This window comes from Terrapene carolina, unplaced genomic scaffold (assembly GCF_002925995.2).
Source record: "Terrapene carolina triunguis isolate 2854851 unplaced genomic scaffold, T_m_triunguis-2.0 Scaffold30, whole genome shotgun sequence".
Classification (NCBI taxonomy): Eukaryota; Metazoa; Chordata; order Testudines; family Emydidae; genus Terrapene; species Terrapene triunguis.
The window spans coordinates 5380872-5404438 of record NW_020664381.1 but is presented as its reverse complement, the minus strand read 5'-3'; the positions used below and the strand labels follow the sequence as shown (position 1 = coordinate 5404438).

The 23567-nt window shown below is 39.8% G+C and overlaps 1 protein-coding gene across 2 annotated transcripts in view; it reads left to right on the top strand.

The window, feature by feature from the left end:
* Positions 1 to 20618, top strand: part of LOC112114734 (SIM bHLH transcription factor 2) — a 63653-nt gene extending 43035 nt beyond the window's left edge. For both annotated transcript variants that reach the window (XM_024211602.3, XM_024211603.2), the window contains 5 exons: positions 460 to 566; positions 6519 to 6666; positions 8173 to 8341; positions 9894 to 10302; positions 18567 to 20618. In XM_024211602.3, the coding sequence (XP_024067370.1) occupies positions 460 to 566; positions 6519 to 6666; positions 8173 to 8341; positions 9894 to 10302; positions 18567 to 19294 (1561 nt within the window). In that variant the 3' untranslated portion in view covers positions 19295 to 20618. The remainder of the gene's footprint in view (positions 1 to 459; positions 567 to 6518; positions 6667 to 8172; positions 8342 to 9893; positions 10303 to 18566) is intronic.
* Positions 20619 to 23567: the final 2949 nt, after the last annotated feature.

Sequence of the window (23567 nt, the reverse complement as noted above, 5' to 3'; positions counted from 1 at the left end):
GCAGTTAGCTTGAATTTATTTATAGACTGTGAGAACGGCTACTGTAGACTAATTATTCTTGCTATGCGCATATATCTGCAAAGGCATAAAATTTATCAATAGTTTAAAAAAAAAGGGGGGGGGGGACTTTACACTTCCATGAACAGCTCATCAACTGGATCTTTGTGCAAAGGATCACATGTTAGTAGCTCCAAAGTAAAAATCTAATGCTGAAATAAGTTAACAGATCCTCCTCCTTGACTGTATCTGGGACACTTCTTTGTGTACAACATTACTGCACCCTGTATTTGGCGGGCGTACTGAAGTTTTAATTTCTTGTAAAGATCATTGTTCTGTTTCCAAACCAACATGATTTCTCTGCAGCCTTTTAACACTTGATTAGTTCACAAAATCAATATTAGTTTAATGAAATTAAATATTTCTAGAGATGCTGCTTATCCGTCAGCCTTCCTCTTCTAGGGTGACTGATTTAACTGGATACGAGCCCCAAGACTTGATAGAGAAGACCCTCTACCACCATGTCCATGGCTGCGATGTCTTCCATTTACGATATGCTCACCATCTCTGTAAGTAACTGGCATAAAGTGATTGGCTCAAAATCTTCAGCTTATTCAGTAAGGTCAGGAGTTCTGCAGACAACAGACACTGTGGTGCAAGGAAAACAACCCCCACAAGGGGCAGATCTCAAGTGCTCAGCACCCATAATTGAGACCAGATTTTCCAAAAGTACTCAGCTCCCATTCAGGTAGCAATTAAATGGTCTGATTTTCAAAGTTCAAAACCTGCTTATATCCTTAGTTCCCTCCTGTGGCATCTGACTGCTCACCTGCACATGCCAATGCTCATTTTTCCCCTCTGATATTATTTGATATAATTATGTCAAACAGTATAAAGAATTCTGATAAAGCCACGATCATCTTCTGAAAAACAGTATCTCACCTTTACAACACGGTCATGAACATCAGAACCCATAGCATCAGAACTCGTGCTGGCAATGGAAGGCAATAGCTGATACTTTGGTCCAGTTTTGTAAATAGGATTTGAGTGGAATTCTAAAATACGGAGACATGACTAAGCTACTTAGTTAAAAATACTGATCTGGATGCTATAACTGAACTATAAAGATAAAGAATTACAAAGTTTAGAAACAGAAGAAATATAAGAGAGACAGATCTAATTTAAAAGGTCTAATGAGTTAAAGTAACCAAGAAGAGGGAGAAAAGGGCCAAGAAGAGGGAGAAAAAGTCAAAATACTTGGGGAACAATAGGAAGAGTAAAAAAGCATGGCATGAATGATGAAAACAGATGTAAAATGTACAAACTTCTGTGCCTCCAGAGAGCACTGTTATAACTCCCCCACCAAACATCTGACAAGTATGAACAGTAAAAGGTTGACAGGTCTGAATGTACACAATTTAGCATTCTATGAAACAGTCTGATGATTAAGTATCACCTGATGTTAATCTGGAGAGAAAAATCTTACACCTGATTAGAGAATTAAAAAAACAAATACCCTATACTGTGATAAGCAATTGCGCTTCCAAAATAAACTCAAACTATAAGACAAGCATTAGAGAGAGCCATGAAGGAAACAACAAAACTAAAAGTATAATGGGTGTAATAAGAACAGCAAGAGTAGTAGATGTGAGTAGTTTGCTGAAGATGTGCTGATATAAAAATAGTTTCCTGTTTGAAACATTTGGTAGCTTCCAGGTTGAAGAAAAAAATGTTGACATTTCAGAGGGTTTACTTATTTCTATAATGCCATCGGTGTGCAGGGAATTACTGTACAACAGAGGAAATTTGCCACTCAGCTAATGGGTCCCTGCCTAAGGAGCTGATAGTCTACAAAACAGGACAAGTGAAGCCATTACAATGCAAACAAAATACTCCTAGCCTCAGCTGTGTCTTTTCTCATGAGCCTGCTTCCTTTGTAGGGAGGGTTCAATGCACCAAAGATGTTATAATCCCATTGTTTCTGCTGCACAAATTGCTGCCAGTTTGTCCAGGAACTGGCTCCATATGTCAGGGCAGACAAAGTACAAGCCCCAGCTGCTCCCTGGAATGGAACCTCACAGGCACAATGCCCAGTATAATGGAGGAGGTGCAGGTTAAATTCTGCACCACTTTGAGCCTGTCGTCTCCCAGTGTAATGCTCAAGACTTTCAGCAAAGCACCACTGGTCTTTCAGGCAGCTAGGGAACTTTAAAGGGCTGCTATTCTGTCAGGGCACCATCCACTCATCATGCAGTTGTAGGGAATCCAGTGGATTGGCAAGTGGTGTGATCTGGGGAAGCTTAGCCAATTACTGTTGCAAGTGTAGGATTGAAAGGCCAATTTCCCTGCAAAGTTGTGGCCTTGAGCACAGGCTGGTGAATGATGCATTCCAGTGAAACCTATGGAGCCTTTTAAAATAGCCATTTATGACAGATCAAATCGGCCAGCCAATCTTTTCAGCCTGGACGCTCAACCAGGCAGGGAACCACAACAGAGAAACAGCCATTCACAAATGGTAGAGGAAAGCTGTAAATCGAACAGCCAAGAGTAAAAAGCTGCTAAATTCTATCCAACTGATTGCAATGAGGGTCACTTGGGCCTGCACAAGTTGGCTTGGTAATAGACACTTCTGTCCCAGAAAGACATGGCTGAGGTCTCTCAGTCAGCAGCTCACAGGGCAATTTAATGCAGGGTCAACTGTGAACTGATCTAACATTCTGTATTAGAATTGTGGCCACTGTCCTTTGTCCAATGACATGCTTTCCTCAAAGACTGCCAAAAAGAAGAACACAGGAGACACACTGCTCATATATACTTGGGAAGTGAAGCTGGAGTACTATATTTAGTCCTCAATTCTTTTGCAACCTTTAAAACATTGTCTTAACAGAGGACCTAAAACAGGAATTAGGAAAATGAGAAGGCAACTGACAAGGGTGGAGCCCAGAACAACTCCTGGCGCACAAAGAAGAATGCTGCTGTGGATACATAGAACAGAAGGTGCTCTACTAGTGTTAATTTATGCTTTGGAAGATTAAGTAGCTAGATAATTTGAATTCAGGATAAGAGAAACCTGAGAATTAGACTAAGGGTATGACTGCACTTTGAGCTGGGAATGTTATTCCCAGCTTGAGGAGACATATCTGTGCTAGCTCTGATCAAGCTAGTGCACTAAATATAGTGTAGCTGCAATGATGAGAGTGGCAGGAAGGGCTAGACACCTTGAGTACATGCTTAGTGACTGTGATGGACATGTACTCGGTGTGGCTAGCCCCTCCTGTTTCTGTGGTTACATTTTATTTTTAGCATGTTAGCTTGATGAGAGTTAGCATGAATCTCTCTCCTCGAGCTGAGACTCACTCCCCCAGCTGGAAGTGTAGACATCCCCTGAGGTAGAGGAAGTTGCTTTTGGAAAACTTAGAGCCCATTGAAAAGCTCTCTCTCTCTCAGAAGATCAAAGCCAAAATGAGAGTGCCATTTGTGAGGCTTTGGGTTCTTTAGAGTACAGGTAAACATGAAAGCATGATGCACAGAGATTTAACTGGACAACTCTGATTAGTAACATCACAGATGTAGACTAGCATTAATCCGAGGTTATGACACTAAATCCTAAAACAGCAAAATGAAGATGGGCTCTTTTGTTTTGTCGAAGACCCTAACCTCTGAATTAATGTAGAAGCGGTCAAAAAAGCAAACAGGATGTTAGGAATCATTAAAAAGGGGATAGAGAATAAGACTGAGAATATATTATTGCCCTTATATAAATCGATGGTACGCCCTCATCTCGAATACTGCGTACAGATGTGGTCTCCTCATCTCAAAAAAGATATACTGGCACTAGAAAAGGGCAACTAAAATGATTAAGGGTTTGGAACGGGTCCCATATGAGGAGAGATTAAAGAGGCTAGGACTCTTCAGCTTCGAAAAGAGGAGACTAAGGCCTGGTCCACACTAACCCCCCACTTCGCACTAAGGTACGCAAATTCAGCTACGTTAATAACGTAGCTGAATTCGAAGTACCTTAGTTCGAACTTACCGCGGGTCCAGACGCGGCAGGCAGGCTCCCCCGTCGATGCCGCATACTCCTCTCGCTGAGCTGGAGTACCGGCGTCGACGGCGAGCACTTCCGGGATCGATCCGGGGTCGATTTATCGCGTCTAGACAAGACGCAATAAATCGATCCCAGAAGATCGACTGCTTATGGCCGGACCAGGAAGTAAGTGTAGACCTGCCCAAAGGGGGGATATGATAGAGGTATATAAAATCATGAGTGATGTGGAGAAAGTGGATAAGGAAAAGTTATTTACTTATTCCCATAATACAAGAACTAGGGGTCATCAAATGAAATTAATAGGTAGCAGGTTTAAAACAAATAAAAGGAAGTTCTTCTTCACGCAGCGCACAGTCAACTTGTGGAACTCCTTACCTGAGGAGGTTGTGAAGGCTAAGACTATAACAGAGTTTAAAAGAGAACTGGATAAATTCATGGTGGTTAAGTCCATTAATGGCTATTAGCCAGGACTGGTAAGGAATGGTGTCCCTAGCCTCTGTCTGTCAGAGGGTGGAGATGGATGGCAGGAGAGAGATCACTTGACCATTGCCTGTTAGGTTCACTCCCTCTGGGGCACCTGGCATTGGCCACTGTCGGTAGACAGGATACTGGGCTAGATGGACCTTTGGTCTGACCCAGTACGGCCTTTCTTATGTTCTTAATGTACTGAGCTTATGGTTAATATATGTTTTAGAGAAATAGGACAACCAAACATGATATAAAAGAAGCCAGATGACTAAAAAGGGACTCTGAGGTAAAAGAAGCGAACAGCTTGGCATCTACCATGATGGATTCCTGGTTGCCCTCTCAAAGGATGCTGCAGTTTATCTTGGTATCTTCAGAATGAACATGGACTGTGTCTATTAGTGGAGGAGGAGCTGACTCCATAGCCAGAAAGTTCTTGCAAGAGTAATTTTTGAGGGTATTTCCTGAGGAACTCCAGCAAGAGAGACTGGATTTGAAGAAAAGTTTAATGAGTTACCACCTGTGTAGATGGAAATGAGAGGAATCTAATGTGAGATGATCCGCATAATGTAGATACTAGCATTCTGAAACTTCAGGGGGGTAGTACCAAGAACAAATGTTCTAATCCATCCATGACTCATTTAACCCAAAGTTTTAGCTCAAGTATAGTATGTCAGTCTCTCTAACCAGGTATTTACAACATGCACATCACTATGGCATCCGACCACTGTCAGAATTACAAAAACATAATTAGTCCAAATACTGAAAACCATGTCATTAACTACCAAATGGTAAATAAAAGTATTATTGGGTGCTCTTCTATTCCACCCCTTCTACTGGATGCATCTCCATCAAAATAACCCCCTGTGAATACAAGTAATCAGATGAGCCCAAAAGTTTTATTTCAAGTGGTCATTTTCTTCACTACCACTGGCTTAAAGCAGAAAATTATTGCTTGTCTGGCCCACTTGTTGGCCTGATCCTGCATTGAAAATAGGCCTAGTTCCATCTGGGAGCTTTACCATCCAGTTCAATGGAATGCAGAATCAGGCCATTTGAGAGTAAGAGAGAAACTCTATTTCTTCATAGTGTGTCATACAAACCTACTGAGAGCTGCTGCTATTGGCTAAACGGGAGCATTTGAACCTCTCATACAGCCTTTTTTCTCTCAACGTAAAACAAATTTGGTTGTGTGGAAAAGGAGCAAGGTGGAGCTTCCCAATAAGGTCTTCAGGGTCATGCAAAAATGTTCCAGAGCTGGAGTTATGGCTTTGTTGTGACGCATTAGTTAAATCTCTGGCACTGAACCAGAGAGATCTGGGGAGAGGGAGCCAGACTAAACATTTGGAGATTGTCCCCAGCTCTAATTTTAGCATACCTCTTCACAGAGAAACCAAGCAGGGTGTTTAGAGGATTTGCACCTCCAGTAAAAACTCTCCAGTAACTGATTTGCTTCCTGCGACTGCTCTTTATTTGTATGTTTAAGAGAAGAACCAAAGAACTGTATTTTAAATTTGTCATGTTAAAAAAAATAAGCCCAGTCTTCAAAATACAAAGTTTACTTTCCAGAGGGGAAAAACAAAAGCAGCCAAAAATACATTACAAATGCTCAATCAAGTTTCAATCAATTGCAAATACTTTGGTAAAATTAAAATAAAAGCAGTTCTCTCTCTGTTTCCAAATATTTTTGGATGCTTCTACTTATCAAACCTTTTTTAAAAAAGCAGTCCAAAGGTGGGGGTGGTTATTGCACTTCCATAAATAACGACTTTGTTATGGTATGAGTGCAGAATAAATTGGGGGATGAAGGGCAGATGCAGGTAAATAGTCTGTAATAAGATATTTGTACACATTTATGCAAAACCCAGAGAAACTATATAAAGGAGTGTGGTCTTTGCAGGGAAGTTCAGAGTTTATAGGGGGCAAGTTTCCTCTTTACAAATAAATCACTGAAGGAGCTGGTCACAAGCTCAAGCAATGTGAAATACTCTTTGCATTATGTTCACAGTGTTGGTGAAAGGCCAAGTCACAACCAAGTACTATCGACTACTGTCCAAGCATGGAGGCTGGGTTTGGGTACAGAGCTATGCTACCATCGTGCATAACAGCCGTTCATCTCGGCCTCACTGCATAGTGAGTGTCAATTATGTCCTTACGTAAGTCAAAATATTTTGTACCATTAAAAGACATTTATCAGTACTTGATGGATTACTAATCCAATCCTTTATCCAATCTTATAGTATTAATCTCCTCTGGTATCATCTTGTATATATACAATCTACAGCAATTTATCTTTCCCCACCAGCTCCCTCTTTTACTTACTGTATAAATGGCATATTGGGTAAAATGAGTGTGTATCCACTCTGATTATATTTACACACTATTACCTTTCATTCTGAAGGATTCCAAAGATTTTGTGGTGAACCTGTTACATTACTGGTAATTATTTGTGTTACAGTGGAGCCCAGAGGCTGTACTTGAGATCAGAGCCCCTGTATGGTAGGCAAAGTTTCTGACCTGATGAGTTTACAGTCTAACTAGACAAGACAGACAAAGGGTGGGAGAAAGGAAGTATTATGCCCATTTTACAGGCAGGAAACTGAGGCACAGAGAAATTAAGTCACTTGCCTGAGGTCGCACAGCTAGTTAGGGCTCAACTCTTTTCTTGTATTTTCAAGTAACTGCCACAAAGCCTGTGCACATCTGTGGGCAGAATTTAGTTCTATGTCATTTTCTCAGACAGAAATGACTCCTAGCTACAGAAGAGAGGGAAAAGGTTTTGTCTAGTTATTCTTTCACCTGTCTGCTGTAAAACTTACTGAAAACACTGTCATTCCCTGTGAAGTTCAATCTTTATCCTGTATGCTTTCATATTGCTGATTTTCAGCTCTCCTGCTACACCCTCTCACTTCCCTCCACTGAAATTTTTGGTAAGTCCAAAAGGAATGGATTTTTTAAAAATCGGAGCTGCAGCAATAAATGGAAAAACAAACCAACACACCAAACAACACTGAAGCCCCACAGCTTAGTCTTAAATATCCTTATTTTTTTGGACACAGTTATCTATAAAAAAATTTGTCTAAAAAAATCTGCTGTATCTATTGAACAGATAAATCTGAGAAAAGATAGACATCACCATGAAATTAAACCCTACTGGCTGATTCTGTGGTGTGGTTGTAGCATATCATACTGGCAGAAGAATGACCTGGGTTCCCTTTCCTCTGTGTCAATATTCAAATGTGTCAGGGAAAAGACGAACTCATGCTTGAGGAAGGTTGGAGGGCACTGATCTGATCTTTGCCCTGCTGTTAGATCACCCCCACACCAGCATTGTTTGTGGTCCCCAAGGCAAAGTGCCACAAGGATGGCTTTAAAAAAAAAAAAAAAGTTAAGAGAGCTTAAGTTCAGACTTTAGGGATGTTTAATACAAAGTTTGTAACCCTGTTCCTGATGGAAGTTTGCAATCCATTTCCATGGGAATAGGATCAGGCCTTATGATTTATCTCCCTCTCTCACGTTCCCCACCCACCACTGCAGACCAAATGAATATCTTGGGTGGATAGTAATGAAAACATTGTGAAACTAAACCATTTTAAAATATTATATGTTTCATCTGTGCAGTGCATTAAAGTATTTAACCTATCACAATGATTCTTTTGCAGAGATATTGAGTACAAGGAACTTCAATTATCACTGGACCAGGTTACCATTTCTAAGTCACAGTTTTCATGCAGAAACTCAATGTCTACCTCACAAGAAACAAGGAGAGTAGCAAAACCCAAAAGTAATAAAATGAAGGCAAAACTCAGAATGACTCCTTACCCGCAACAGGTAACTCTTTCTGTAATACCCAACTACAAGTAAACAGGGCGTTTGTGGGAGTAGCTTGGTCATCATGAGATTAATTTGCTGCTAGTATAATGCTGCCAAAAAACTCCCTTGACATTCAAAGTTAACACCAGCCTTGTCCTTTCTTGGGGGCACGAGAATGCCATCTCATGTAAATGACACAGAAGAAATGGAGAAGGCACAGCATGTGGGAAGAAGAGGCTTAAGGATTATCAGGTTATCAGTCAGAACTCAAAAGCTTTTGGATTTTAGGTATTCAGATTAGTTAGAAAAACTAAGTTTTTTTTTTTTAAGCAAAAAGAGAACAATGTAACACAGAGAGCAGATGCTGTAAGTTTAATTTGAGCTGGTGTAAAAATATACCAATTTTTGCTAACCAAGGTCTGGCTCCAAATGAATGCTGGCAACTTCCTCAGGCAACAGAAGGTAGCCTAGTGGATAGGATGCTGACTTGGGATTTAAGAGACCTGGGATCAATTCCTGCCCTGCTGGGTCACCTTAGGCAAGTCACTTCGCCTCTCAGTGCTTCAGTTTCCCAATCTGTAAAATGAGGGATAAGAATATTGATCTTCTTTGTAAAAGCACTTTGAGATCTACAGATGATAAAAGCTGGATATTATTATTGATCAGGAATGGGGGAAAACTAGCATACGTACTTTATTGAACACAGTGGGAGCCAGTCAAACATTTGGAGGAAGTGTGTGTTGTGGTGTTTAACTGACTCATAGAGGTTAGATCTGGACTTGCCACCATTCCAAAGCTTCCCATATTAATAAATAAATCTTTTTAACATAAGCAAATGACACTCGTGTGTCATTTAACCAAGACTTCCTGTTCTTCAAAACAGGTTTATATCCTCTGATGTCTACGTACAACGATTGACCAAAAACTTTAACTATCCAAAATTATTCCTTAACATTAGGATGACTGCGGTTGTGCTGAAATTATTGTTCTGTTACATCAGAATAGTGTTTTGCTACTGTCTTTATTCAGTGACCTAACAATACTGTATGATATTTACATAGCAGCTCACATCCTGAAGGATCGCCAAAGAGTTGCAAACCTGCCTTTGAAATGCAGCCATCTCTTGGATGGAGTACAGCATTTGGTTTACAATATTCCTCACACCATGTCCTTAAATGTCTCCAGTTAAAAACACAGGGGAAATTTTAGATAGGCACAATTATCCAAATAAGATTTCTGACTGAACACTAGGATTAATGCCCCAACTCTGGTGAAAAGTCACATGGGATTTTTAATGAAAAGTGGTCAGCAGCCTTGTTTTTACATCATAGCCACTAATACAGTGCCTTTGTGGGGGACATTTACTCACTATTGACTTACAGGGAAGAATGCCATCTACTGAGTCACCGACACCATTTCCCCATGCAACTTCCCAGTCCAAGTTTTGATCTGCCCCAATCCTACTTAGTTTATGAGATTTAATGAGGTGACAGTTCCATGTGGCATGGCTGGAGGCAACTACACTGGTGTGTAACATGGATACATTTGAACACTTTTCTTTATTTTTCAGCAATACAGCTCATTCCAAACAGACAAACTGGAATGTGGCCAGGTTGGAAGCTGGAGATCCAGCCCTACAGTGAATGCTGGCACCATCCAAGAACAGAACTTCCATTCAGAAAACAGTGAACTTTTATATGCCCCCTCATATAGTTTGCCTTTCTCTTACCATTATGGACACTTCCCTGTAGATTCTCATGTCTTCAGTAGCAAAAAACAAATGCTGACTTCTAAATTTGGGCAGTCTCAAGGATCACCTTGTGAAGTGGCTCGTTTTTTCTTGAGTACGTTGCAGACAAGTGGAGAGCGCCAATGGCATTATGCCAACTCTTTAGTACCTACCAGCCAGTCGCCGTCTAAAAATCTTCCCGATCAACCAATAAATATTGCATGTCATAATCTTGCACAGAGTTATGAAGGTGAGTGTTATCTCAAAAATAATAAGCTGCATAGCATTTGGAAGATGTTTTTAACGTGTACTTTAAAAATATGAAATACAGTATGTTTACTGAACACAGACAAAATATATCTTTGGGTTTAACATGCAGTATGTTTAGAAGGTATACTGTCATGACATTTAGACCTACTTTTTTTTCGTTTGAGCATTTGAATAGGAATGTTATCCAGTTTCAGAACGTGGATTTTTTTTTTTAATGAAAGCCTTTAGTGCAGGGGTTCTCAAACTGGGGGTCGGGACCCCTCAGGGGGTCGCGAGGTTATTACATGGGGACTCATGGAGCTGTCAGCCTCCACCCCAAACCCCGCTTTGCCTCCAGCATTTATAATGGTGTTAAATATATAAACAAGTGTTTTTAATTTATAAGGGGGGGCCGCACTCAGAGGCTTGCTGTGTGAAAGGGGTCACCAGTACAAAAGTTTGAGAACCACTGCTTTAGTGGGAAAATTTTCACAAAAGCTAAGACTTGGCCTCCCTTTACAGGCACAACTCACATGAGTGTTTATGCAAAGTTAGTTTGCAGGTGCAGAAATGTGGGTTCAAATTGTGCCAGCATATCAGAAAGAAGTGGAAGTACTCAGATCTGCACCTACAAGTCAACTGTAGAAACCAAAATACAGGCATGATTGTACCCGTACAAAAGGGAAGCCATCCTTTTAAAAATGTACCTATATTTAAAGTATTTGCCTTACTAGCTATGTTAATGATAGTAAATGTAAGCATTTTTAGGATTGAAGTCAATGGGAAATTGTCTTGATTACTAATGTTCTCCAGGCAATGTCTTCACTGATGGGAGTTGCACCATCTTTCCACACAGCTGGGGGCAGCTCAAATGCTTTGAAAGGAACACAGGGGATGTTGGCCTCTCCCGCCAGACAACTCACAAGAAGTGTACTTCCAAGGCTTTAGGAAATGTTAAATGAAAAAAATAAAATCAAATAAGTTGAAAATTCAGTCCTATCCTTGTGTGAAATAGGTTTTAAATATTTCTCTGCTCAGTGTTTAACTGCATACACCACTCTCAAAAGAAAAAACCCCAGCTGTAATGGGAGCCTGCAGTAAGATGGATAAACTGAAAACCACCAGTTAGGACTGATTAGCAGAGACATTACTGGGAGAAAGGAAGTTTTCCATTCTTCTATGGAATATCTCCTCTAATGGAAAACAGTGAAGAAAAAAAGATAGGGAAAGACAGGTAGGATCAAAAGCTTTAGCGATCCCAGAGACATCATAGGATTATTCACTTGGGACTCACTGTGCACCCAGCTCCTGAAGGAGGTGCTTGAAGATTGATCTTCACTGTCATGCACCACGTCTCTGGTTCTGAAATGAGTTTTATAGCATAAGACAGGTCAACGTGGGATATCTCCTGAAGAAAGAAATGTTTTGAAGAAAGTTTGGGAATTGGGCACTACATGAAAAATGCTTTTGGAAAATGAAGCCATTCTGGGACTCATTTATCGCTAGTGAAATTGCACCATTTAGGAATAAAATGGGAAAAACGTCCCTGTAAGCTCAGGCCTGGTTAGAGATCACTCATGTGTCTCATAGAAAAAGTTGATGGGAGTTAGGAGTGGAGCCTCCCTGAGGGCACTGTGGATTTTATTTCTACCCCGTTTCAGAATTTGCCTCCTCCATAGCCAGAATCAGACATGTTGCTATTGGCAAACAGGAGGCATGGATCCTTGGAAGGGACCCCTTCCTTAGATTTGAATGGAATGGGAAGGAAAGGAGTGTCTGATCTTGTTCACACTATCTGCTACTTTTTTCCATTGCTTCACTTGACTGGTGAGAACGAGTCAACTTTTAAGCCGAGAGGATCTGCTTAGAATCATTAACTGCAGTTCAAAGGAAAACCAAATACGATATTTGGCAACAGGGTTTGAGACCATGGCTGTTACAGCAAAGCACATTACTTCCATAGAGGCATCTACCAAAAAGGGCGTGGACTGAAGATGTGTTTTCCAGTATGAATTCTATTTTTTAGATTCATCAGACCAAGCCATCAAAGCTCTGGAAAAGTATGTAGCACAAAAAGCTGTCTGCAAATCAGATGACACTGTCTCAGAATCTTGTCTTCAGGCTTCTTCAACTTTCCTGGTGACTGGGAAAGAAGAAGAAATCCCTTCAGAGAACATAACTGTCTCTTCAGCCAGGGAGGATCTCCCCGCAATATTTGATACAGAAGGAGCCAACTGGGACAGAACATTTCAGCCCTGACCAGATTCTATTATCCACTCCACTGAACTCAAGTAGCCTGAAAAATATCAAGAGGCACAACCTGTGAAACAGATCTATGCCCTTCCACATACATCTCATTCTCAACTGATGCAATCACTGATACTACTGAAATGTCAAGAATGCCTAGAGGAATTAAGCTCTGGGATGAAGAGCAGATGGCTCAAGCTGAACCCAGGGGAAAGGCGTTGAAGAATTGGCCAAGATATTGTCTAGGTCTTCCATTGAAGGCAAACAGCCCCCCTTAGTCAAAATAATGTGAAACATCGAGGTCCTGTTTAACTCCTTGCTAACTTGGATGACCAGGTAGTATCCATTTCCAAAGCTGCTTTCTTTCACTTCCAGCTTGTGAGGAAACTTCATCCCTTCCTCCTGGATGGGGACCTGGCCACAGTATCCATGCATTTGTCACCTCCAGGCCATATTACTGTAACTCATTGCTTCTGAAGTTTAATGCGAAGATGATGCACAGGCTCCGGCTGGTACAGAATGTGGCTGCTTACCTTCCCCATGGTTCAGGCCATGATGAGCACCTCAGACCTGTGCTCAAGTCCCTTCTCTGGCTCCCAGTTGGCTTCCAATGCCACCTTAAGGTCTTGCTCCTAATTTTCAAGCCAATTAATAGATTAAGCCCCAGTTACATCAAAGATCTAATTTCAATCTATGAACCACCATGACAGCTGTGGTCCTCTGGGACAAAACCCTCTCGGAGGGATCTGTCTATGGAACAGTTTTCCAGAGGAGATCAAGTAAATCCAGGTTCTGACCATCTTTCGGAAAAGTTGCAGCACTGTCCTGTCATAGGGAGGACTGGGCCCTTTAAGAGGGAACTGGTCCAGCTCACCTATGCCTCATAACAACCTCTTGATGGAGCCTGATAGAATGCAGGTGTTCCTGCTCTCTATAAAGAGTCAGAAGGGAACAGGGCATGGAAGAAGCAGCTGTGGCAGAGAAGAGAAGAACTCTAGTGATAAGGAGACCCCTGAGTGGGAGAAGGGTTTGGGCCAAAGCCAGAAGGCTGAGCTCCAGCTGGGAAGGGAAGCTTTGTGAAGAGGAGACTGGGACAGAAGAGCTCTGGATGTGGTAGAAGACACTAGGGCTGAGTATGAACTTTTGTGATGATAGACTTTATTTTTGGCTCTTGAGGATTGTTTTGAATTGCTTTGGTTATTAAACCAGCCACAGGCAGGGACGGGGTTAGTCACAAGGAAGTCTGTGTGGAGTTCTTAAGAGGCTCAGATGAAAGGAAAAAGAGTCAGGGCACCACAGAGCCGCGCCTGCACATCCTTTGTGAGAAAGCCTTTCCACCATAAGTGATGCTCAGTTTGATCACCTCTGTTATTACCAAATCTCTCCCACCCTTCTCTGTTCTGTCAAAACAACCCCAGCTCCAAGCAGAGTTTTGGCTTCATAAAGGAAGAAGTACCAAAGACTTCCATGAAGTCCACTATGAACTTTGCTATTCATTTTACACAGAAGGTTCTTGGACATTATAGTGATGGGCAGCAGTATGAAAATGACAGATACCTAAAATTATTCAAAGAGAGCTTTCTTAGCGCCCCAAATTTTGCAAAGTGTTAGAGACTGGATTTTGCCCTCACCTGGAAACTTGGGGTGAGCTCTTAAAACATCCATGAATGGGAAAACACAGAGGTTGTACCTGATGTCATCTTAAAGGAGAGCACCATCCCCGATTTTGGTTTCCTCAAGCTAGGGGACAGCAGGCTGGACACTAGTATAGTGATATCCATTGTCTTTGTTTTCTCAGCTTTGGCAGGTGGCAACATTCTCTATCAAGCTGTGCTCCCTGAGTTTCTGCAAATTTCTCTCTCTCAATAGAGGAGGAGAAAAGAGAACAAAAACATAATTTCTGACTTCTAGTGCCTTTTGGTTTATTTGCCTTTTTTCTTAATCCCTTGGGCTTTCTGGGGCAAGATGCAGACAGCCATATGCTTATGTAGGTTGTTTGGGGGCTGATCCCATTTTCCTTTGCCCGGGATCTTGAGGCAGGAACTACTCATTAGAATATAAGAAACTTATACCATAGTCATAATTCTCAATGTACTATCCTGAGGTAATTGCGCTAGGAAAAAAGCACCTGTTTTAGCCCATAGGATGCAACAGAGGACTCTTTGCTGCCAAAGTGGCTGCATCTAATTTGTTGCTGACATGCCTCACGTCCCTTCAGGTGGAAATGATCATTGAGAGGAGTCAGAGTGAGTTTGGCTTAGGATGCCTCCAGATTCCTTTCCTGCGGTGCTACATGCGCGCTGAAATGGAGTGCAGCTGTGTCTATCAGCTTCAGAGCCCTTTCTGCTGGCAGAGTGAAACTCAGCAAGTTGGGCACACTGAGAATAAAATATCTGGCTGCAGGTACTTCTCGCATATTGAATACCATCTGGACTTTGTGCTGTTCTGGTCTGCTCCACCATCTCAAGGTGGGAAACGTGTATCCTAGTCAGAGTGGTCCCTAAGCGGGGAAAAAATTCCCCAGAGAAGAAGAGAAAGAGGAGGAGGAAAAAGTGTTCAAAACTGCTGCAATGTTAAAAAGGGGCAATGTTTAAAACAAGAACGGCTAATGCTGGAACCCATCATGGTCATTCTCAAGGTTGGGGGTAAGGTGCTTCTGTCAGTCTTCCCAGTGGGTGGGGCTGACACCCCTACTGTTCCTTTCAAATCTCTTGAGCTGCAACCACTCAGTGAGGATTAGTGGAGACATGATGCAGAATGGACCAGATTCACTGTTGCTGGTGTAGGTTATGAACAGAGGCAAGTACAAGGGCCCTTCTGCGAAGCCATTGTGACTTTCTTTTATAAGGCCCAATGTTAATTGTGCAACATCCTTTGTCTCACCTGTCCCAAACTGTCTGCCAGGCCTACTGGGAGAACTCAGTCCCACTGGGGGAAGAGAGAGTTGACAGGAAATGTGCCCAGAATTAATGCATTGACTCCTAGCCATTGTAAAACAGCTTCTACTTCATACAGTTCAACCCTGGCCAATGAGCAGTAAATGTCTCACAGGCATTTCACTGTGCTTCTGATGTAGTCAGGCGTCCTACAGCTGCAAGTTTGACAGCATTGGCTCAACCAGTCCTGGTGTAAACTACTTCCTGTGGCAGCATGATGCCCTGAGTTTGCTTTCAACAACTAAATTTCCCACTAGAGGCCATCCCATGAGAAACCTCCACCAGGGCGACTCGGACTTGCTAAGACACTGGGCTAACTCTAGCCTAGTTCCAATAAATGTTTTGAGACCAAGTGCACAAAACAAAAGCTAGTGTATGTGACACCAATAATGGTTTGTGCTCTGCTGCTCCAGAGACAGCTCGTTTAACTGACTACCCTAACCCATGAGACACCTAGATGTTGGCTTACAAACAAGGAGGTAAACTATGAGTCTATGAGTCTATAAAAACAAAAGTACACGATTGGGTTCTTGTATATCTTATGATACTGGCTAAGCCTCAGGTCTTTAAAATTGAGTTCTTAAGTTGGGGGAGAGGAGTTTTGTTTGGATGAAAGGAGGGTGCAGTAAAGGAAATGAGGCTTCTGCTGATAGAGGAGAATAGGGACAAGAGCTAAACTGCTCCAAACTGCAGTAAAGAGGGCAAGTTTATTACATCTTAGGGCCTATCTACACAGGGAAATTTACTGGCATAACTATACCAGTGTACTGCTTCCAAGCAACATAAACTAACCTGCAATGAACCACTTGTATTCCAGAATAAGAGTGTCCACACAAGGAGTTCTAGTGGTAAAACAATTGCACTATAATTATACCAGTAAATTTCCCTGTGTAGACAAGCCCTTTGTGTTATAAGAATTAAACACTGCTTTCACGTGTGAACTAAGGTATCATTTTATCTATTAACAAAGTGTGTGCACTATTTACTATGAAACTTACAAAAATAGTAAAAACAATATTTGAAAGTTAGTTTTTGATAGATAAGTAAAAGGAGAAACTAAGTCCAGCATTCTGGACCAAATTCGTCTATTAATTATGTGCTGCAACTCCCACTGAAATCAGTAGAAAGTGTGTGTAGTTGATGGCTTCACTAGTGTCTGCAGCAGTGATGTGAATATTTTAGTTGCATTGATGTCAGCAATCACTACAGGGTGAGCCCTAAGTAAGGATATGCCGACACTACAGCTGGCAGCGTGCTTCCCAGCATGGGTAGATAGACACAAGCTTGCTCAGTTTGAGCTACCATGCCAAAAATAGCCATGTAGCTGGAAGTGACAGATGCAGCAGCTTGGGCTAACTGCCTGAGTACAACTCCACCCAGACCTCCAGAGTACATACACGGGTGGCTACCCCCAGCTACACTGCTATTTTTCACGATAGCTCAAAAGCAAACCTAGCACATCTGTCTACCTGCACTGGGAAGCAGATCCCAGCTACAGTGTAGACATAACCTATAAGATGTTGGATAAAATTTCTGAAAGAGCCCATCCATTTTTAAAAAGTCTAAGTCACACGTACTTCCATTGAGACTAAGGGCTGGTCTACACTACTGCTTAAGTTGATGTAACGTACGTCGCTTAGGGGTGTGAAAAAGCCACCCCCCTGAGTGACATAAATTACATCAACTTAAGCGCTGCCCACACCGGTGCTACGTCGGAAGGAGGCGCTCTCCCGCCGACATAGCTTTCAGCTCTTGCGGAGGTGGAGTAATTATCCGACAGGAGAGCACTCTCCCGTCAGCATGGCACGTCGTCACCAGGTGCAGCTGTGCCAATGTAGCGCTCTCGTGTAGACTTGCCCTCAGCCTGAGTGCCTAAGTGACTTGAAAATGAGACCAAGGCATACTTAGATCTGATATTTGAACGTTTGATATTAAAGGTTAAATCCAAGATTTATTTCTTGGCACTGAGCATAAAAAAATCCAGATGGTTACTAACCAGAAACTGCATTTTATATTCTGGCTGAATATTGCATAACTTTAGTCAGATCGGATAGGACTAAAACAGGTAGCTTCTTCTCCCGTCATTTGTAGGCAAAATGGCACGAAACAGAACGGCAGTGTGAGGCAAATAGAAAACAATGCAACCAACTCCTATTGGCTAATGAATCCTTAAACCATGGACAGAGTAGAGCTTATTGAGAAGAGATGCAGCAGACATTTTTGTATTTCAGAAAGATGGGGTGAAACCAAAACCCCACATTCAAATATCCTTGAAAACTGGGATACCTTGGATTCAGATCTGACCTTTGCATCTGAGGCTCATCCATGATTTAATATTCTGATCTTCAAACTCCCCAAGTTTTTGGACTGTTTTTGACATGTCAGAGTCTCTCTCAAAAGCATACGTATAATATTACTGTAGTCAAGTGGCATTTCTACTGCTCTGCTACAGATACAGTATTTTTAATATCCAATGCTAGATTTCATTTCAAAGAAACAAATTAAACAATTTAAAAAGCCAGTATAACAGGACATAATTCTAGATCCATTTGTAAATGGCTCCTGTAAGAGTCCAAGTAATCTCCGCCCCCTACACATTGGCAACAAGAATGAAGTCCTGTTTGACTCTGAATTTAGTACATAATAAAAATGTAACATTTATTTTGGGAATCGATTTTGAAGCTTTTACAAAGAAGTTTCAAAAGTATAAACTTATATCCCTTTTCCAAATGTTTAAGTCCTTGTTAGATTTCCTGATTTAACCATTTCAAAGAGGAAACCAATTTACAGCCACACAGACAAACAACGAAAAGTTCATCTAATAATGCAATCAAAACATTTTCCTAGTTGAAAAGTTGCAATAGAGCAACTAAAGTGTCAATTGCCTTACACACTGACTAGCCTTCCATATCGGTTTCTGGTTTTTCAGTACAGTCATAAAGGGTCTGATTCAAACCATTGAAGTCAATGAGCTTTGGACTAGGCCCAAATTTAGCTGGTATTAATGTTAATGTCTCTAACACAACTCATAGTATATGAGTTCCGATCATCTGCAATTAATACTCTTTATTTTCCCTAAAAGTGCCCATATCAAACAGAAGATACAGCCAAGATGCTACATCTGACAGCTTTACAAGTTGTGCAACATCCATGCCAAACAGCAGATACAAAGAAGAGATTTACAACTCCAGCATCATGAAACCCAACAAAACGGAAAGCAGGATACATCCATCTCATCATCTCATTAAAGAAGAAAACAAGTTAGCGTTCAGCAGAGACCTACAAGAAAAAGTGTGTGTTAATGAAAAGTCTTTTTCAAACTCCATAGCTAATTCCTTGTTGCCAAAATCAGAATGTTTTCAGGCTAAAGCTATTGGACAATTAAGTCATCTCCTGCCAGTGCCAACAGTATATGAACAAACAAGGAGAATATGTATGAAAGAACCAAAATATGGGCATATTAGCCATCATACTATGAACCTGGATGAACTAGACAACGATGACAGAATGACAGTAAAGCTTGACCATGACTCTGAAAATGAACACATGATGGATACAAGAACTACTGGACAAGTCCCATTTGTATTTCTGAACTATCACCATGTTTTAGCCAAACACGGTACATTTCAAACCTCATCATGTACAGCAACTGGACATGTAGCAGAAAATTATGGATACACTTCTGAAGAGGTAAATACATTTATTTATAAAAACCAAAGTCCATCATCAGCGTCTTCTCCAGAAACCCACAAGGAGACTGCACTACCCCATTATATTGGAACTTCTGTAATAATAGCCAATGGGAGGTGACGATAATAGAAATGTATTTCTTAATTAAAAACAAACCCAAACTGTAATAATTTCTAAAAAGCATGAGAAAACATGGTTACATTTACTGAGCATAGCAGAAGGTCAATGAGGGACAAACTTGTATGTGTTCTTGGCAAGTAATGTGTAATAGTACCTTTAAGGTCAGAAAAATACACATCTAGCTTCAGTGCTTCATTGTTACAGATTAATCTCTGGTGTAGACTCTGCCAGTAAGAAGCCATATAAAGATCATATTTTTGTTATTTTACAGTGTGTAACAAAATTAAAGGGTAAGTGTTATATGCCTAGAATTATACAGAGGCAACTATTTTTTTTCTTTTTTTAAAAACTAGGACTCCAAAATATATTCAAGATTTTTATCATTAATATGAACCATAAAATTTAGTTTAAATGTTATCTGACAAACACTGTGAAATATTAGAGCAATTTTCAATCCATGTTGTAAACAACCTGACAAATGAACTTTGTTTAAAAAATGGTAATGAATCCTAGGTATCCATGACATAATTGCATGAACTAACCACAAATCACATTGTCTTGGAATGCTTATTAATTATTTGAATGGTCTAAAACAAAGTTTGATGATTCTACCTTGATGATATATTTTAACACAGAGTCAGGAATTCATACCTTGTTGCTATCACAGTGTATTCCAGAGGGATGATAAAATGTCAAACTAGACGACACAGATACATATTAAAAAGTCTTGTCATAGCAAGATTGGCATAACATGAGATCACACTGCAAGGACTGAAAATTACTCCCAATAAAAAAAATGCTAAATGATAAGAAATAACTTTTTGAAGTGTGTGCCACTGGATATACTGGGAGAAGATTGTGCACTTTTTCAAACAAACTATTCAAAAGACCGTCCTGATAGGAACATTAGAAATTTCTTATTATAGACAGCGAAGGAAATAGTGAAAAGAATTCAGTGAAACTTTACAAGCTTGGTTCAAAACGTGTCAGCAGTTTCTAAAGTTTTGAAAAAGTTCAGGTTTTAGCAAACTGGATTTTCTCAAGGTTGAATTCTCCTTGTCGACCCGAAGTCAAGATTCAGGTTTCACAGATTCTCTCTCACCACAAAAAACTTTGATGGACACTTTGGACACAAGAAACCACTGCAAGTTACAAAAAGCAGTTTGAGTACATTTGTGTTAGATAGAGCTGAACATTTCGCACAGCTCTCATGGTTAGGTACAGTAAACTGTATCCAGGAAAAAGCATTTCAGATTAGCAGAAAATCCCCATCTACTTAGTTTTGTTCAGTATTTCCAATAAAGTACCAATTAGTTATTTTCGCCTGTCCCTATGGTGTACAAATCAGGACATAAGGAGACATACGTATTTACAATAGAACCTCACTGTTACAAACACTAGAGTTACAAACTGACCAGTCAACCACCCCACCTCATTTGGAACTGGAAGTACACAATCAGTCAACTGTAGAGACCGCCCTCTCCAAAAAAGTAAATACAGTACTGTACTGTGTTGAACGAAAACTACAAAAAAAGTAAAGGGAAAGCAGCATTTTTCTTCCACATAGTAAAGTTTCAAAGCTGTATTAAGTCAATGTTCAGTTTTAAACTTTTGAAAGAACAACTGTAATGTTTTGTTCAGAGTTGCAAACATTTCAGTTATGAACAATCTCCATTCCCAAGGTGTTCGTAAGTCTGAGGTTCTATTGTATGTATGTTCTATAGAGAGTAGACATGATCAGCATACAACACCTTCTCCATCACCTCCCTAAAAATTCTTTGTGCACTTGATAAAATGACGAATGACTCCCTAAAATAATACATATAAACATTAACAAGTACAAATAATGGAGTCAGATGGTGTTTTATAAGAAGACTGCATTGTAGACTTGAGTCAGCAATATCTAGCTTCTTTTTTTAGTTCCATTCAAGGCTAGATTACATTATAAAAGCTTTTATCTGCCACAGCTAAATATAAATGTCTCATGCTCTGTAGGAGTATCTCTAAAGAAAGTACTCACATGGCTTGTGCAATATGGAAAAATACATGCTCATGGATTACACCTTATTAAAGACAAATATGTTAAAGGATGTAATAAAATGTATACATTTTTAATCAATAAAGCATTTTCTGTATTTCATACACAGCAACAAAATTCATTCATCTTCCTGGTTTTTATGAATATTAATTGATATAACAAGTAAACAGAAATGCTTTAAAGACGTGTTTAAAAAACAGTTTTCAGTATTTGTACTGCCTTCCTATTAAAAGGTTAATAGTATTAAGAAAGCCTTATTTTGCAATTAATCTGATGTATTGTAAGTTCACAGTTAACTGAACTTTTAATTCGCTTACAGTGCTTTTTTCTCTGCCCCTGCATACTTTCACTATAATGCTCAACAAAAATATTTACTAGTAGCTACTAGAATTTTGATGCCTTTACAAAAATGTTCACTGTAAGTGCACTCTGTGCTTCTCTAAAGATAGAAAGGAGTCAGGTCTAAAGGAATTTTACAAGTGAATCCTATTACCGATATTGATATGATTAGCTACAAGTGCTTTGTTCTCATTGTTTAATTGACCTTCCAAACTAGTGTCACTAATGTATGTGTCCAACTTAATTCCTGGAAGACTACAATGATGCCAAGACTTAAGTGTGTTAATTTTTTAAAATTAAAAATGTCCTGCAATGAGAAAACTGACATTGTCGTCACTGTCAAGAAGAAACCCGATGCACAGCTCTCCCATATACATTTTGCTATACATCACTAGTATGCTGCACACAACGTCAGTCTAGTATATTTTTCTGTTCTCTTGAGTTGGTCTTCATTGTGAAAACATGATTTCAGAAGGTACAAGTTTGGCTTTAGTGTTTTTTTTGTTTTGTTTTTTACAATACCACAAAGTATTTTCAAGCATCTACTTCCTTATTCACACTTTGCGGCTGTAGTCAAAGAATATGTGTTATGGAGGTGTTCCATCATTCCCCGGCAGATGTTTTACAGTACATGAGGTTCTGATACATAGAGGTTTATAGTTAGGAAACAGTCAATTATGCATTCACATATGATAATGTGGATTAAGTTTCAGAACATATATTTGTGACTAAAAAAACCCAAATGTGTAACATTTCCCCGAGCCACCCCAAATAGAAACACTGATTGTGTATTCACATCTGGAACATGAATGAAGAATTCTATAAAGAAGCAGGAGTACAGATCTATACTTTGAGACAGTTAAACTACAGATGTTCACTGTGCATACTCAGCGCAGTATATGGGGCAAGAATTGACTTTTTTTTTTAATATTAGGAAAAATATTCCATATAAGTGGAGTGTAAATCAGAATATATTAGGGAAAAACCATTTCATTTCCCTTCTCTCTACCACATTCATTTGAGCCAGAAATACTTTCATTGTGCAACTCCACAGATTTTTTCACTTCTTAGGGAGTTCCTGGAATGGCAAAGAAACTATGTAAAGAGAAATACAGAGTTTTAATGAAGAGTGAAATTGGAAACATTAATCACTTATTGGTGTCTCAAAATTTGTATGCTATTAGCAGAGATATCACAACACTTGTAAGTGCAGTAACAAACTTTTCTATTGAATTCAGCCCTGAAGTTTCTAAAGAGTTACTCAGTAGATTTGCTCATTCTAAACACAGTGATATGCACAATATATAGGTTAGAAAATATAGCTCACTCACAAAACAGATGCTGTTTTTATGAAAGAATGGGATATCTGCTGGAATATTGGTACTTGTCTGAAATTCACAAAATGTGACAGTAAATGTATTTTTTCAATCCATCTCAGTTATTTCTCAGAACAAATGTGTCTGAGTCCACTTTTTTCCTGGAACATTTTTTTTTTTTAAATATGATGCAGAAATGAAGTATTTGGCAAATACTTGTGAAAAGTAAAGAAAAATACAAACACACTATTAATGCTTGGAATTATGTATGTACTCCCTAAAAATATAAAGCATATTTTGCTTATTTATTATATAAAACAAAACTGTTAAAATGTTAATAAATACTGTAGCCAAAGGAGTAATGGGTTTGATTTTTTTAAAATACAAGCATAAGGCATTAAGAATGACAGACACATAGTGGAGATTTTTTTGAGCATTTAGAGTTTTTAATTGTAATCATAGCTTTGACAACATTAACTTAGATTATTCTTTCAAACTGTGAAATGCAAGGATTTAATTTATTTTATTCCAACTATGCATAGCAGTTTTATAGAAATAGGGTTATTTTCAGTCCTTAAAG